The following is a 17,922-nucleotide window of genomic DNA, read 5'->3' as shown; positions in this document are numbered from 1 at the left end:
CATGCACGACTATGGCACATTGTGATAGTGGTTAATTTGACTCATGCCAAGTCACAGTGACGTGAAAAGCAAAAAATGTAATGTACGTATGAGCGACGTACAGCCTTGGCCAAAAGTATTGAGCACCCTAAAAATCCCGAACGGGCACAATAAGTATTGCAGAAAACAGGTCCTATTGTTAAGGATTATTTTTTCGGCATCTACAAAGGTTTAAAAACAATGACCCCCACACCGTAACTAGCAATAAAACACCTGGTGCCATAAAATTTGTCTTTTTACGATTTTTGTATTTATTTCTCAGTTCACTACTATCATTCGTTCGTTACGTACACATCCAGTGATTTAGTGCGCTTTTGGTATTTTGTTTAGTTCCATTTAGTGATATTGTAGCAATATGCCTAAAAAAACGAACTTAGTTTAGAACAACGTGTGCAGATACAACTTCTGCATGAGCAAGGGAAATCACAGGTAGAGATTTCTAAAACTGCGAAATGTTCGCGCCGATCTGTTCAATTAACTATTGAGCGATTCGCCGCTACTGGGTCCGATAGTAACAGATACAGAACAGGGCGCAAACGCATCACCACAGATCGTGAGGACCGAAAGTTAATGAGAGAGTCGTTAAAAAATAGGAAGAAAACTTCTTCAGATCTCGCTGCTGATTTCTCTGTCGAAATTAACAGACATATTTCTGCTCGCACTACTAGAAGAAGGCTTCAGGAAGTTGGTCTGAAAGGCTGTAAAGCCAGGAAGAAACCATGGCTCTCTCAAAACAACAAGAAGGCTCGGTATGAATGGGCCTTAAAATATCAAAGTTTCACCGAAGAAGATTGGTCAAATGTCGTGTGGTCAGACGAGTAAAACTTTGAGGTGAGTTAGACAATTTCACGTTCTTAAACAATGTGATTTGAAAATAAAATTCAATAACAAAAATATTTTAGATTTCCGATCTCACTACTTTTTTAAAAAATTTCTGATTTTTGGTACACCTGGTGTGACTTTTGTGCGCCGCCGGGCAGGCGAAGAATTTAGTCCAGCCTGTATAGTGCCAACCGTAAAACACGGCGGAGGCAGCATAATGATCTGGGGCTGCATGACTGATTCAGGAGTTGGCGAAATGTTTGTGTGTGAGGGTCGCATGAACTCTTCAATATACATCAACGTCCTGGAATCTGCGTTGCTGCCCTCATTTTCAACTCTTTTTGGCGATACAAATATGGATGGCGTCAAATTCCAGCAGGATAACGCGCCATGTCATAAATCTGCCAGCACTATGACATGGTTTAGAGAAAAAAAATTGAGCTTCTGGAGTGGCCTGCCCAGTCTCCGGATCTAAACCCCATAGAACATTTACGGGGTTTATTAAAGCGCAACGTCAGGCGCCACCCAATAAATACAAAGGAAGAACTAAAACGCCGTCTGCGCCAAGAATGGAACGCTATACGTCCTGAAGACTGTAAAAATCTTGTCCGCTCTCTACCAAAAAGAATTTCTGCCGTAATTAAGGCAAAGGGTGGACACACGAAATATTGATTTTTATTTAATAAATAGTAATATTAACAAATGTAAATTGTTTCAAATTATTTCATTTTCATATTCCCCAAAAAACTGTGAGTTATCATGGGTGCTCAATACTTTTGGACAAGGCTGTATTTATATAGTGAATTTGATATCAACTAATATAGACACTTGGGCACATTTAGCGGATCACTAGAGAAATCCCGAAAATAATGCAAACTTTAGATGTATGGAAGAACTATATTTTACTTTTTTAATTTTAGGTCTAATTTGAAAACAAAAATATTGTCGCCTGTCATTTTTGACTTTTTTTGTTTTAATTTCTTACTAATACAGGTTCGTCGAGGTTAATTATTTTGGGTTGTAGTACATTTAGTAAACTTTAGTTTAAAAAGATTTTTTATTTATTAAACTTTAATAAATTTAAGCAATGTTATAAATTTTTTATTTTCTGTTGATTCTGCTTTGTCACAAAATGTAAAAAATGCATTTCCCTTAAAATAATTTTTTTTTCAATAAAGGTTGACAAAAGCTGTTACTAATTCGATGTTAAAAGATTTCTTTTAACGATTTCTAATAATAATGAAGAAAGGTAACTAATGATTGATAAGGATATTTCTAATTCTTTATTTTATTTAAACGCGGTGTATTGCTAGAGTACTGAGTAAATATGAACGTTACCATTTTATATTCTCATTTTTGTTCCGCTAAATATGCTGGTGAGTGTACAAAGAGGGGACGCTTATGCAGCAATTTTAGAATCTTTTAAATGAGTTTCTATTTCAATATTTTTTCACTCCTGGTTAAATACCATAACCCTCTTTTAGCTTATATTACTTGTGACTTCATTGCAACACAAAAAGATTTTCTCAAAGTACGGCACCACTTACGCGCCGGCTTGCGTATAAAAATTGTTGAGCTATCTCTATAATTGTAAGTCAATGGCTATCTCTTATGTATACTGCTGCCGTTACTTGAAAGGGCGCATTTGATATTTTTTCAAAAATTTTGATAAGTTTAACATAAGATGTCGTGATCAATAAAAAAAGCTCGATCTGTCACTATTTTTATTTTTTTTTCTGTAAACATTGTTTCCTCGGTGTTGATTTTTAATCACACCCCCTCGGGCGCCCTTTCAACAAACGGCGGCAGTATAAAGCTAACCTGCATTATTTATTTTTTAAACGCATAAATCGATGTTTCAGACTTTATCCTTTCATAAAATTCCACTCAAGGGTTTTTAAACTCTTGAAGGGTCGGCCGGCCGTTCAGAACTCAAGTGCCGAGTTAATTATAACCAAACTGAGATTTCAAGTGAACTTTGTTACTTAAAACAGTTATTATTCATTACACAATGAATTTGTAAGTGAAAGAAAATATCGTGATAGAACTAGCATGTTGAAGAAGATTCGCAACCCCTTGAAATAGGTCTTAACTTTGAACTATATCAAATTCACATTTCCGATTTTGGATTGAAATATTATTGATTTACTTCGACGAAAGTGGTTGAAGACGACAAAATTTATATCTAAAATTTGTTGTTGACAATTTGCTAGTCATCTGTTATATTTTCTCAATGTAACGTTCTTTAGGTAATCAGTGAAATAGAGAACAGTATTTGTTTGTTCGACAGAGTTTATGCTATTATAACTAAATGTTATTTGTGTTCCATACGTGTGTACCAATCTAATCTACTAACCTCATCAGTAAATAGTTTGCAGGTACATTCAGGTTGTTATTTTGTGTGAAGTAGAATAATAATTTTAGTTCATTGTTTAATGTGTAGATTTATGTTCATCACGTTATATTAGAATCTAGCCTAAACTACTCGTAATTGGTGTATACAGTGCTTATGCCTCTATTTCGGGTGTCTGTTGCGGCGGTGTTGCTTTTTCGAAGTTTAAAATAAACTCCATTACTTTAAGCTTTGCATTTTAATCCAAACAAATAGCTTGTCATAGAAATTATTTGGAAACAGGATTCTGCGAGTGAAAAATAAAATACGCTGCGCCGCCGTCGAAATTTAAATCGTATAATTTCAGAACAAATAGCTTTTTATGACGCGTTTGCGATAGTATTTGCGTGAGGAAAATTTAAATTAGGTACATTAATTAATTTTCTCAAACATGTTTGGAAATGTGTGCATTACTTTCGAAAAACGAATACGGAAAGTTTGTCATATATGGACCTTGCGACTTCTTCCTGGCCAAGGCCTGCAAAGTATATATGATAATCTCAGTACAGAGTACTAAAAACACCGACTTCAAAAGTACGCGTAATTACGTCTATTTGCTAAGTTTTATTGAAATATCCCCTAGTTCGCCACTATACAGGACTCGACACTGGAGATAATAAAAATCGGTTCTCACTACTCAAAGTATATTGAGAGAAAAACGCCTTGAATTGGAGAAATAGCCAAATCAATCATTAAAGTAATTGCTCCTAAATTAAAGTAAGGCGCTATTTATAAAAATGAATCTTCATGCGTGGACAGCCACCCTTCGTGGTGGATTATTTTCTTCAAAATGAAATGTGACCACTATGGAAGTACCCCCCTTCCAACAAAATAAGAATCATGAAAATCGGTTCACAAATACCGCAGTTATCGCGTAACATACATACAAGAAAAAGAAAAAAGAAAAACAAACAACATACAGTCGAATTGAGAACCTCCACCTTTCTTGAAGTCGGTTAAAAACCCATTACTGTCCTCTTCCCTAAACTTTTAAATTTACCTACTAATAATGAACTATGTAAACAGGCAAAAGAAAAACTCATACAGCCAATTGCCCAGTGTTCATAACTGCGAGAATAAAAAATACCTACCTGCACAGCTTCTTTAAAAAAAAGAAAAGAAATGGCGGTAACATTTAAACTAAAGTGTTTTGGTATTCTTTTGTTTTCTTTTCGTCTTTTTTTGGTTGCGAAAACGAGTGCTAGTGAGAAGACCGATAACGAAAATACAGATAGATTACATTCAAACACATCATCACAAGTATTAATGTGCCTGGAAAAATAATTACATTTTCTTTTAGCAATTGTATACATTTTTATGTTCATATTTTTTTACTTTTTCTATAATACATCTTCCTCTCCTTAGTCTTTTATTATTTCCTCACATTGTTTGAGAAAAAATCTATACATATATGCCTCGGCGGAAACGGGGATTGCTTGACTCGTATTGATAAAATGCCTTGCTGGCGCTCGTCCTTGTAACTCACACTCGTCCAGCAATCCCTTACTTCCCGGCCTCTGCAATAATGTACTATAATTTAAATTAGGCATTTATACGACTTCAATATTAGCTTGCAAGAGACGAATTTCAAAGCATATTGGTTAGGGTTCAGAGATACATACCTTCAATTAGAGTAAAAGTCGATGTACAAATCTCTATGGGCGCTGGTTCCAACATTAACTGAAATAAAAGAAGAATTTATGTTAGAATTTAATTTTCCGGCAACTTTAGTGCAATCAAGGCTCCTTTGAGAACTGCTTTTCTTAGCTTCACTTTGAGCACTCGCTAATAAAAATAAAATCAAAGAAAAGCAGTTCTCAACTAGGTATACAGAGTTAACGTAACGTACGTTCTACGTAAATAAAATTCTGGAATACGTCGAAAGAGTGAATGATGAACAAATTTACGAAATGTCGATGTAATTGAAGTACTTAAGCTTTCGAATTTTTTATTGAAAGTATACCAACACCGAATATAATTGAATTGGTATATACTTGTATCTGGATCAAGATAACAGCAAAGGTCTAAACCTTTTCTCTTTCGAGACGTTACGTATATTCAAAATTATGACTCTTCTATGTTATAGTGAAGATAAATGGAAATTCACGTAGATACATTAATTAGATAAAAAACATTTCGAGTCATTTAATTACAATACGTTTTCGTAAACTCTACAAAATTTATTTGGTTAGTATTGCTATATCACTACCAACGCTTTATAAATCTTCGGGGTTTTTTGGTAATTTCTTTCGGCTGAACGCTTTAATAGACATGGGCTTGGCGGGAATCATTGACGCCCCCGCCTGCGCTTAACACGAATCCATTTTTCACAGACTGGAAACGTTGGCGAGATTTCCGTTTTCATAATCGGCTTTTCCAAATATAAAAATTATAGAATAGGATTATTAATTTAAAATTGATACGTTAAACGTAATATTTTATACCACTTCAGTATTTTATTATCAAGATAATATTGAAATTAATTAATTATTATTATTAATTAATATTTAATTATTAATTAATTTGTTACTTTGAATTTGTATAAAAGTATTTTTGATGTTCATCTATATATATTTAACTGTCTCTGTGGCCGAACGGTTGTCATGCTAGACTGCCACGCAGAGGTCCCGGGCCGGGAGAGATAGATAGATAGACAATACACTTCATTGTTCACACACAAAAAACAAAAACAGTACGTAGACAACTTATAATTAATGTGGACAAAGGCGGCCTTAACGCTGAGAGCGATCTCTTCCAGACAACCTTTGAGTCTGAGAACTAAACGGAGAGGGAGACGTAGTGTGCCAGTGACAAAAATTTAATTACATGATTAAAAACTTACACTATCATATTACGAAATAATAAGCGTCCATAATATTATATACCTACATATATATTTATTTACACATAAAATATGTATATACATTATTTGTATGGCCTACATTTATTTCCCTCCTGAGTTTGGGTATAGGTAATATGTGGTCGTCAATGTGTGTGTCCATGGCACCCGCGATACAGGGTTTCATACATACAAAAGTTAAATTGTATGTGTATGTCAATAATGTGTAAATGTACATTTTTTCATCATTTTTAATTTTGTTCCTCTCATATAATCTTTGTAATCCACTTAGTAATTGTTATAAACAGTTCATATGTGTGATACTTAAGAGTGAGGACCTGGGGGTCTCCCGTTCAACGTACGAAACAATTACTGTCAAATAAGTAACACTCGACCATATCAAAACACAATGTCAAGTATGGAGCTTCATTCGCATCATGCGTCTTTTAATTTGCTCGTATTATATTCTTACTAATCGTATTGTAGTATTCCTAATTTAACAGTAATTGTTTCGGACCGATGTACGAGTACGACCGGAGTACGGGAGTTGATCTCTGTTAGCTTGTTGTTAAGCATTTAACGTTTTACGAGCTCCACAACAGTCACCAGCTCCTACAAAATGCGTAATGTGCATAAAGGTACATATTATCTGTGTTTTATGAAGAAATAAATATAATTATTACTTACTTATTTTACTTAGAAATAAACCTGTTTACTAACATCAGAATCGAGGAGAGTGTTCCATTTTATCTGCAGTAAATATATCGTTGGGACTTTTTATTTTTAACGCGCACACACTCTCAACGTAGTCCCGCACTAGTGAAACCCTGTGTCGCGGGTGCCATGGACACACACATAGATAACCACAAATGACACCCAAACTTACGAGAGAAATAAATGTAGGCCATGCAAATATTTCTCTCGGCCGGGAATCGAACCTGGGACCTCTGCATGGCTGTCCGGCATGGTAACCTTTCGGCTACAGAGGCAGTTGACCTAAGGCCTTGCTCTCCGTTCACTTCAATTCTTATATAAGTAGTAGGTGATTATTTTTTGTAAAATGTTAGTACGAGAGCACCGGTGGCCACGTGAGTAGGCAACCATGACTCATGGCCCTGCGAAACCCGTTTCCCCTTTGCTCAGTCTATTATAATATGTAACAACTATAGAACACCGTAATTTAATTTGCGAGCTCTTATTTGATTGTTATACAAACGTACGTAATACTTTAGGGTTAGGTAGTTAAAAAAAAATGTTACATAAAACGAAATCTTTACCACTTCTATTGTAGTTCAACATTTCATTCCCTACATGAGTATTGGTTAATTATTTATAAACCTGCTGGAGGATGAAGCTGTAAAAAGTTACACTTTTAGTGACAGGTATTGTTCTTTCAAGACTCGTACTTTCTGTTATAAATTACTCTTCACCTTATGTAATATTTCTCAATGCCGAGCGTTCCTATAGTTACTCTGTGGGTAAAACGGAGTAATAAATACTACGGAACTGCAATCGAATGTGTATAAGAACGCATTTGTTCCGTACAGTTATAAGTACATTAGTTGTCTATGTCGTAACAAATTCGCTTGCGTTTGCTGTCGATAGAGGTGCGTGTTTACGTACCTACATAATACTAGGAACGTCGGTTTATATAGGCAACACCGACATGACAAAGTCAATTTGAGGCTCGATACGATTTTAGTTATTATAGATAATGAAGTCTGTAATTAGGAGAAAAGTCTATTAGTACGATTGTATTTGAATTCTACTTATTGTATTTCATAATCGTGATACAATATTGAAACTAAGTCTAGATCCGCGGTTGTCAATTAAATTACATAGTTACAAAATGACATGGGATCAAAAGTCGTTATTTTCAACCAAAAAGAGTCTAACAAACATTTCCCAAACGAGAGCCGTGTCACCCACACATCCGCGTTCGCGTCACGGCTGATAGAGATAGCGAACTATTATCAAATACATAAAGCAGTCGCGCGCGGTCAGTTTAGCCAGTTAAATTCTCATAAAACAGACTTAACTTATTATAAGTTGAAAGTAACTTAGTATGTTTCATTTATGTAAAGCAGTTTTTTGTTTTAGTGATACCAACAGACGAACAAGTTGTGCGCCTGGTGGTAAGCGACATGCCTGTCGATAACAGTTGCAGTGCCATTCATGGCTTTAAATCACAAAGATCTGAGGGGGGACTGCTATAGCGCCCGTCATCCTAAGACACAAGTTGAGAAGTTCCGTGTGCCTGTAATTTCACCAGCACCCTTGCCCTTCAAAACCGGAATACAGTAATGCTCACATTAGTGCTTGACTGTAGGAATATGTAAGGTGGCAGTACTACCGTGGACGAACTCAAGTGGTCCTACTGCCACTAAGTCATAGGAAGCATTTGATATTTATAAGTGCTCATGTTTTGAGGCAAGAAAGTATTAGTGTATTAAAATACACGAGGACTATACATCACACGTTATCTCTGAAAACCGATTTTGCAAGGTGAATTTAAGGTATTGGAATTAAATGATTTTTTTCCTAACAGGTCATTTTGGGCACTTTACAGGTCCCATGGTACATTAAGAGATTGATGAATATTAAGTTCCTTAGATATTTAGAACTATTATAATTCAAATACCAAAATTTTGCAGAAAAACGTCATCAGCAAAGGTTGCACAGAATTTCCTAAGAATTACATGATGAGAACTCGCGTAGGCTTATGGTAATTGTGTGTTCTGTAACAGTTGGCGACACGGCAAATTATTAAAGTTGCGATACAAAAATATAGCATTAAAACACTTGGTTTTAGATGCCCCAAGATTAAAATCACAAGAATCAATACTATTTATTATTGATTCTTGTGATAACATTGAACTAATGTTCACGAGATTACAAGACCTTTTATGGTAAGTCTAGAGTATGATGCTCTTAAACTCATTATCTTATGTTAAAGGTGCTAGTAATGAAAATATCTTTTAAAGCTAATTATTATATTAGTACAGCAAATCCATTTCCAGGCTTCCATCCGTACCGTCCCACCCGCTGCCGCGCGCGCGCGTCACGAGTACAACGACCCACTTGTTGTTTCATTTCGATTCACTAGCGGGCAATAGCCTCGTTCCTTACATGGACAATTTAAATTTTTCGTATAGATACGTCACTTTTTCTCGCGGATGAGTATTTCCGCACGCCTGCTACCGCGCACCGAGAATTTTTTTACAGGTTTCCACGGCCATTATAGTGAAGAATATAACATGTTTCAAAATTGGCGTTCACAAGGAACTTACACTATTTTAAAACACATTAAAGGCTTGTGAGGGAAGTTAGGTTTAGAAAGTTACGATTCTGTAAGTTGTAAGGTTTTTCAATACTTTTTTCAATAAGTGACTTGTCCATAACAGTTGCGTGCCACTGAGAGTTTTACATCACGATGCCATTTCGACCGTCATGGTGAGACATAAGTTGACAAGTCCCATGTGCCTGTAATTTCACCAGCGCCCTTACCGTTCAAAACCGAAACGCAATAACTGCCTTAAAGTAGTGCTCACATAAGTGCTTCGCGGCAGAAATAGGTAAGGTAGCAGTACTTTCCTGGGCGAATTCTTCATTTGAGTATAGTCAAAAAGTCTTCCGAATGGGTTTTTACAATATTTGGGCTATTGGTAACTTTGGGCATTTTAGGAATTTGGTGTCTTGGACGATATGTATAATTAATTGGTCACAATTTTTAATTGTTAAGACAATTGGTAAGACATTGGTCATTTTGCCGCTTTGGTAATTTTTCACTTTTGGTCCCCGAAAGGTTTCCGATTATGATACTCGACCCCTTATGAAATGAATTGAACGGATATAGTAAATTTTTTTACAAAACAACGTGTTATTAGAGAGCCTTGAGTGCGACATCGGTCTATTTCAACGGCATGAATTATTTTACATTGCTATATGTAGGTCACATTGTTCGCGCAAACAATTATATTTTCTATTTGAGTTTATTGTCTCTTTCTGATGATGAATGGTATATTAAAACAAAGAAGGTGAATTCTATAGCGTCCCAAACTTTGTCAATTTTAGTAAGCCTAACATTGTAATGCATGTTTAAATAACAGTGGTGTATGTACATATGTTTCAAATAAAAGGGAGCAGCGACTTTTAACTATTGTTCATACGAGTCACTGACACTTAATAGGAGGAAGAGTTTAAGTTACAGATGTAAATATTAACATATAAAGGGTAGTCAGAAGATGAACTATGTATATACCTAGGCATATTTGAAATATTAAAGTAAATATAATAGAAATAAACTTATGTCTGACGGCACACCGGCAAAAGAGAGTTCATGTTCATTTGACACAATTAATTATATTATATCAAGATTATAGATGTCAAAAGTCTAATGCTCTTGCGGATTCATGGCATCAAATCAAATTACAATTGCGATGTATTTATAACTCTCTAAGTATAACCTGAAGCTGGTCAGTTATACATTATAATAAAGTACTTAACACAAACTTAACAAAATATTACACGTAACTAGAAAATATATCATAACATACAATAGCGCCTTGTAACGGAAAAAGCAGAATACTTAAATAAAAAAGTACAACTCTTTATATTATAGAAATATAACAAGTAGATCTAAACGACAAAAGAAAATCAAATAGACAATGCGTACGTAACATTAAATCTTCTGTAATGTAGAATACATGCATCTCCAAAAAGGGTTATTAAAAATTAACAGAGGTTTCAATATGTTTAATATAACAATATAACATTAATGTTTTTTATAGCAAACAATGAGACATTACAAATCTGTCATTAATTTTGGTATATTTTGTAATACACCTACAATTTAAACATTTACAGACAAAGAACATTCGCAATTTAGCCAGACAAAAAATTACTTTCGCTTTTTGCTAGGTGACTCAGATTCTATGCAAATAGCACATTAACGTAGAAGGTAGGCATTTATATAATTTGCTAATATGAGATATACTGCATACATACTCTGTTAACAAATTACATCTTATTATATTAGTATGGACACAAAGTACGAAACGCTGAACGTAAATTATTATATTTGGTGATATTATGATTACTGTGCAGGAAACCTATATGCATGTATAATTTTAGTTTTATTACAATGATTTCCTGAGCATCATCATAATGCTCTCAGAAACAGTTGACAAACTCATAGTGTTGTTTCAATGACGTTATAGTCATGTCATAGCTGTTTATAGATTCAAATGAACAAAAATGAATTCTGAGTATGCTCATTTAAAAAAGAAATCTGCATGAAACTTATGTGTAGTAATTGCGTAACATACACAAAGGCATTATGTAGGAGGAATATATAGAAGCTCTACAGTTTTTTTTAAGGACACTTTGCAGTTGGCCGCTGATAGCCTTGACTGGGCCACTGAATAAAAGGGCGAGCTGAAGGGTTTTAACCCATTAAAAATAAATTAAACTTAAAACTAAGTAGCGCCTCTAAGGGCGCCCAAGTCGGCACGGACCTCGGCTCAAGGCGCTACTGGGGACTTCCGCCACTATTACTTTTCATACAATATTGGGAAGCGCAGTCACAGCGGCATTGTCGTGATACGCGCGCGCCACTTGCAGTAACAATTAATGAAGTAAAACGTAACGCACGGCTGCCGCGCCACAATTGGCCCAGTGCAGCGCTCCTATAAGTGTCTAGTTTGAAGACGCCCAAATATACATACATTTGTTTGAATGGCACGCTGAAATATTATAAGTTATACTTAAAAGCTTGGTTTACATTGCATGTCATATCATAATTTGATTGTAACAATGGAATTACCGCGCATGTTGTGACCCAATGCCACTTATGACAACCTACATATGCACACAAGAGTCATGGTCACAATTACTATAAAAGGAACAGCAACAGAGGACCATTTTGTTCTAATCAAAATTATTCTTACATGGCTGTTATAATAATAATAATACACGGCTAGCAGTAGTTAACACGAAACAACAGTAACCTTAAATAATTGTAAACGCACTATAGTGAACTAAAATTAATGTGATTCACAAATACCTACTTTTAGTGAAGATGCAACTAAACTTATTAATAAACTGGCAGCAGCATTGTGTAAACCATTCCAACTATATGGCACAATATTTGCATATCAACAGCTTAGTCCCAATCTGATGTCATGTTGGTATATTATATACATTTAGAAAAAAATAATATATTTATAAAAGATCGACGTAAAATGATTTTTGATGAATGCTTGATACATACATAAATATTTATCATCATGCTTGTTTCCCACCGGGGTATGCAGAGACTTTGGACCTCCATCTGCTAAGCTCCTAAAGCATCAATAAACAACTTTGGTAATTTCTAATAGGTGATTTGCATTATGTCATTGATTGAAATGATGTTGTATAGCCTTTGCGGATGTTCTGCCTTAACATGTATTGGTTAGGAACACATTAACAAACACACTCAACCCAAACTGACAATTAAATTACAATTGCATAACTGAACACTGAAGAACAATGGATAAGACACAAATGAACAGACACCAGTATCACAGGATTGCTTGACAAATAGTAATTGTGAATACTAAAGTCAGAGTGTTGATGACATCTAAAACACAACACAACAACAAACTGAACACAAGAGGACCCAACATACAGAAATCCTTTACAAGAACACTTTGTTAAGAAGAAACTGCTGCTGGAGCCAGCTGTTATACACAGCCAGAATCCCCAAACAATACATTTTCAACAAGAATTCAATTTTTTTTTCAATACAATTGTATACAATTTGTACGCAACACAATTGTATTCAGAAAATACAATTGTTTGAAGATCCCAATGAAGGAGTAAACGCCAAAGAGTTCGCATTTTCACTACAGGTCCAAAACAAATTCAGGAACAGGCATTGGGGTATTTTCAGAAGACATTAATATCAGGATTTCAACACTGCTTGGTGATCATAACACAGTATTATACATTGAATGTATGGGTATTAAGTTGACAGCAGAAGGAATCATAGCTAGATGACAGAATTACTCCATTCGGAAACACTCTGACAGTATGTCAGTAGTTCAAGCACTGGGCAGCTATGACATAAATTCAGGGCTTATCCATAAATGCCACCATGCACTCTTGGAGGTGTGAATACACAACAATGTAAACACAACAATGTAACTCTACAGTGGATCAAAGGACACAGTAGCTCACGTGGCAAAAATGCAGCAGATTAACATGCCGGAAAAAGGGTCAGAGATGGACACTGTAGGACCAGAACATATAGCATCTCTCCCCTAACAATGATCAAGAGCAACAAAAAGCTTTACATAACAACAGTTTATGGTTTTAGACAGGCTAGGGAAGCACATCACATGCTCAACACCCGTCTATCTCCTTCATTTCTTAAAGTCAAACAGAAAGAGCTGCACTCTGTAAATGTAACTACAACTTTAAGGGGTCATGGTCCATATAATAAACACTATTGTAATTTAGGTGTCACAGACAGCCCTATGCAGGGCATGCATGGATGGGGAGGAAATGGCTGTGCACATCTTACTGCAATGCCCAGCTATAAGGTGCAGTACCTTTTAGTGCCAAGGTCGCTCCCTGAAGTCTTCAACAAACCTAGGAGGGTACTGAAATTGTTGGAGGAGCTAGGGTGGCATGTGTAGGACACTGCACTCACCACACGCAAAATAGGCACCTAGACAATGGTTGCGTATGCCAGCTTATTACACCATATCTAATTAAACATATGTTGTACAGGATGACATAAGTCATTTCATAAGTTGGATGAGGCATATTTCAAGTAACCCGTAACTCAACAATATGACTAGACTTTTCAAAAGGAAATCCCAAATCAGACAGTCTCCCAGTATGTGTTTGTGTTGTAACTAAACCTTATTATACAAGTAAATTGCTGCACATTTGTAAAATATAGAATAAAAAAACACAATCCAATTCCAATCCGAATCCAATTCTTAAAAAGATGAGGTGGGAAAGTGTTGGCAAACATGGTACTTAAATGCAATATTATAGGTGAGAGACAATTAAATGATACACAACAGATATGTAATGCGAATGTCAATAAAAGGTCTCATTTCCTACAACTTTCCAAGAGCACTCTAATATTTACAGATTCTAGCACTAAAAAGTTCCTTAAAATGCAACTTTTTCACAAGCAACAAGCCTAAAATATATCTAAAACAGGAATTAAAAGTTATTTGCTGAAGAGCATTTCACATCTCTACAGTGGAAAAGACAGTAAACAAATTGACTTCTACCCTTGGCACAAACATAGAAAATAGATAATGTACTTAATGAAGTAAGTTAAGTTGCAGTGCCCTCACACGGCTTATACTGGATCTTGTATAAGCTTTGAGATCCTTTCTGTACCACATAGCACAATAAACAATATGATTGTTACTATAGCTCCTGACAGAAGTTTGATCATACCTTTTGCCAAAAGTGTTGTCTGATGGATGATTAGGCCTGTAGTAGTCTGTCTTACCCAGTATTGTCTTGAGAAATCGGTTATATGTGTAATTTTAGACCTTGAATCATTTATTTAAGTAGGTGCCATATCATGTATACTATACCTTCAACATATTTCTGTTTGAATAATTGGATTTCTCACAAAATGTTTATGGCTAGGGTGTCCTAGTATAGATCTGCTAAGTTCAAATAAACAACCCATTATTTTTAAATATTATAATAATACTTTTACTACCTGGGTAGATGTAGATCCGATATATATTATTAGCCTCAAAAAATTGTTGCCTTACCTTACCTGGCGTAGATTTGAAATACAAGAATGTAATAATGATACTGTTACTTTCGCAAAATAGTACAAAGATGGAACAACTGTATTGATTTGAAGTCACAAGTTTTCAGAGAGCAACATTTATTTAACAAATGTACTTACATTGCACGGTTATGAACACACTGCGAAATAGTGCCTGCAACAGGCTTATATGAATTTGTTAAATGAAAACTTCATTACACAAACGAAAATAAATAACGGAACCGCCCAGCTGGCAAAATTTTACTTCGCAGATTAAAAATTGTTATTTCACCATAAAGAATATAGAGCAGTGACATTCACGTTCGGATAGCGGAATGTTGAAAATGAAATGTATTTATTTTTAGCGCTTGATATATCCGTCATAGATATATTTGTATTTAGAGTTGATAGCCATAGGGTCGTATTCCAGAACGCTACTCAATGCTCAAGTCAGGCTTTGAGTAGACTTGAGTATGATTTCAAGCACTGGAAATACGACACTAATGGCAAGGACTTGAGTATGATTTTCAGTGCTTTAAATCATACTCAAATCCTAACTTGAGCATTGAGTAGAGTTCTGGAATACGACTCTATAATAATAATAAAGAATAAGGGTAGTATTCCAGAACTACTCAATGCTCAAGTCAGGACTTGAGTATGATTTAAAAGCACTGAAAATCATACTCAAGTCCTTGCCATTAGGGTCGTATTTCCAGTGCTTGAAATCATACTCAAGTCTGCTCAAGTCCTGACTTGAGCATTGAGTATAATATAAAGCACTAAAAATCATACTCGAGTCCTTGCCAATAGGGTCGTATTTTCAGTGATTAAAATCATAGTCAAGTCTACTCAAGTTCTGACTTGAGCATTGAGTATAATTCTGGGATACGACCCACTGTTTTCTGTAATTATATTTTATCTTCTGTTATCAGTTTTATTTTAATGCCAGAGCTTGATACGCTTTCTGTGTATCCGAATATTGTGCTAGAGACAATGTTTTATTCTTATTACGTTGTTTGGCACTGCGCTGGAAAATAATCTGCTATTTGCTAAGTTCTCCCTTATAATTATTTGACGATGTAGACTAAACATTAAATGGAGATTAATGTTGTTATATTAAAATATATTTTGAGTAAGCTTCATATTATATTCATTAAAAAAAAATCTCACCATTCAAGTGATTCTTCGTAATACGAAGCGTAAGTAATAATGCAAATGGCGGGAAATTGGAATAGAAGTGGGATTAACGGAAGTTAAGTTTTCTGAAATTTAACTCGGTGTGATTTCTCAAATTTAACGACTTGGTGGTAGCAAGTGTCTACGGTTTAATAATAGTTTTTCGGGTTTATTTCATGCTCTTATCACTGATGTGTTTTTATATACACTGTTTGTTCGTGAACGTTATTGTGTATGATCTCCACAACAGCATTCCGTCGAAGAGATTCCTCTAAAAATAAATACCTTGCTGCTACCGAAACGTTGACGTTATTGACCAATATTGACTTACAATATTAATCGAAACTGACACTGGCCCAAGCCTAGTGGCCGCTATTAAGAAAATAGAATAGAAATTTAACTCTGAAATCGGCGAGTTTATAAATCACAAATTTTTATTAAGTTCGATTTGACGACTAGTTTTCATTTGTTTTAAATAGATAGCTTCGCTTTTCGATAGTACAAAAAAAAATTAGAGTTATGACCTTTTTTCTTAAAAAAGGACTGTAAACCGCTCTCCTGTAATATTTTCCAAATGCACGTTACGCGTTTTACATTTTGAGTGTCGATATATAAATTGACAAAAATATAGTAGTCGGTGGGAGTCGAGTTAGGTGAGTAGGAAGAGTGGCGCGTGGCTTCAATCTGCAATTCCTGTAATGTGGAGATGATTTTTTCGACAGTCTGAGCTCTCGTGTTATCAAGTAGAGTATTAGTTGATTAGCTATGGTTGTTTCTGTATATAATTTTTTTATTACGCGGTTGGCCGTCAATAATTTTCTGTGGATACGATGTTTCTGACTATACATGTCTGATTGAGAGACGTGTACACTGTCATGGCTTATTTTTAGGCAGGCAGCCCCTGTGTTGATAGTATATGTACAATATAAAATTCATTTACCACGTGTCGATTCAAGCTTCAAAGAACTTAGTCAGTTCGGAGAATGCACCTTTAAAAGTACCGCTATAGTCAAATTGCAAATCTCCGGACCACCTTTACTGATAAAGAAAGGAGTAAAGCAGGGCGATCTACTATCTCCTAAACTATTCACCGCCACCTTGGAAAAGGTCTTTAATCAATGGGATGGTAGCTGGAAGGAGAAGGGAATTGTAGTCGGAGATAAAAGGCTAACCAATTTCCACTTCGCCGACTACATGGTGGTATTATTCCAGTTCCCAATATGTAACTTAAGCGGCTGGAGGGACCGGAGGCTATATTTAGCTTATTCTGTAGTAGCTCTCCGGACTAGTGCTGATGATGGTGGTGATGCCACTCGCAGTGTCCTGTGACAATGTCCGGACATAGCCAACTTAAAGGGCAACTCACGTCCCCGCGCGTCTCCTCGTTTCATGCTCTCAACTAGACCGCTACTAAAACGCACTAGCTGCGCACGAGACAGACACCCCGGACCCATGCTACCGGGGCTAACAAACATGTCCGTCTCTGCAGCTCACCACAAACTCCAGCGAGTCCATACCCAAGACCGGGTCTACTAGAGATGGTCGTGAAGGCGTATTACTGGCGGAGGGCTGGCCCGGATGCTCGCTGTAGCATGGACTTATCGAGCCGTAGTTTCTCCGGAATACCCTATTTCTCCGGTAGAGAGGGACACTTTTGGTCAATGAAAAACCTGATGAAGGTAAAATTACCAATATCTGTCAAAAGAAAACTCAGGGAATGGAAAAAACAAACAAAAGGAAGGGAAGCTTTTGCCCTATTGTGGGATAGTTACGGCTGAAATATTAAATAAAAAATACTTACTTATAACGTCTATCTATATTCGCACTAGTGTCAGTCTTTTTAAAAACCGTATTATTATT

The 17,922-nt window shown here is 35.7% G+C and overlaps 1 protein-coding gene across 6 annotated transcripts in view; it reads right to left on the bottom strand.

The window, feature by feature from the left end:
• Nucleotides 1-15,070, bottom strand: part of LOC113236860 (ecotropic viral integration site 5 ortholog) — a 45,386-nt gene extending 30,316 nt beyond the window's left edge. For 2 of the 6 annotated variants that reach the window (XM_026473381.1, XM_026473464.1), the window contains exons 1-2: nucleotides 15,028-15,056; nucleotides 4,876-4,933 (exon numbers count right to left, since the gene is read on the bottom strand). Coding sequence is in view for 1 of the 6 variants with exons in the window: in XM_026473305.1 (XP_026329090.1) it covers nucleotides 4,876-4,930 (55 nt within the window). In the remaining 5 variants the exon portion in view is untranslated. Of the gene's footprint in view, nucleotides 1-4,739; nucleotides 4,771-4,875; nucleotides 4,934-15,027 lie in introns of those variants that run through there. The other 4 variants (XM_026473105.1, XM_026473254.1, XM_026473305.1 and 1 more) reach the window with 3 other exon arrangements.
• Between the last annotated feature and the right edge of the window lie 2,852 nt (nucleotides 15,071-17,922).

The sequence above is a fragment of the Hyposmocoma kahamanoa genome, unplaced genomic scaffold, assembly GCF_003589595.1.
Source record: "Hyposmocoma kahamanoa isolate Upper Pololo Valley unplaced genomic scaffold, ASM358959v1 100021, whole genome shotgun sequence".
NCBI classification, from domain to species: domain Eukaryota; kingdom Metazoa; phylum Arthropoda; class Insecta; order Lepidoptera; family Cosmopterigidae; genus Hyposmocoma; species Hyposmocoma kahamanoa.
The sequence above is the reverse complement of the archived record's forward strand: the minus strand, read 5'-3'. Positions and strand labels throughout refer to the sequence as shown.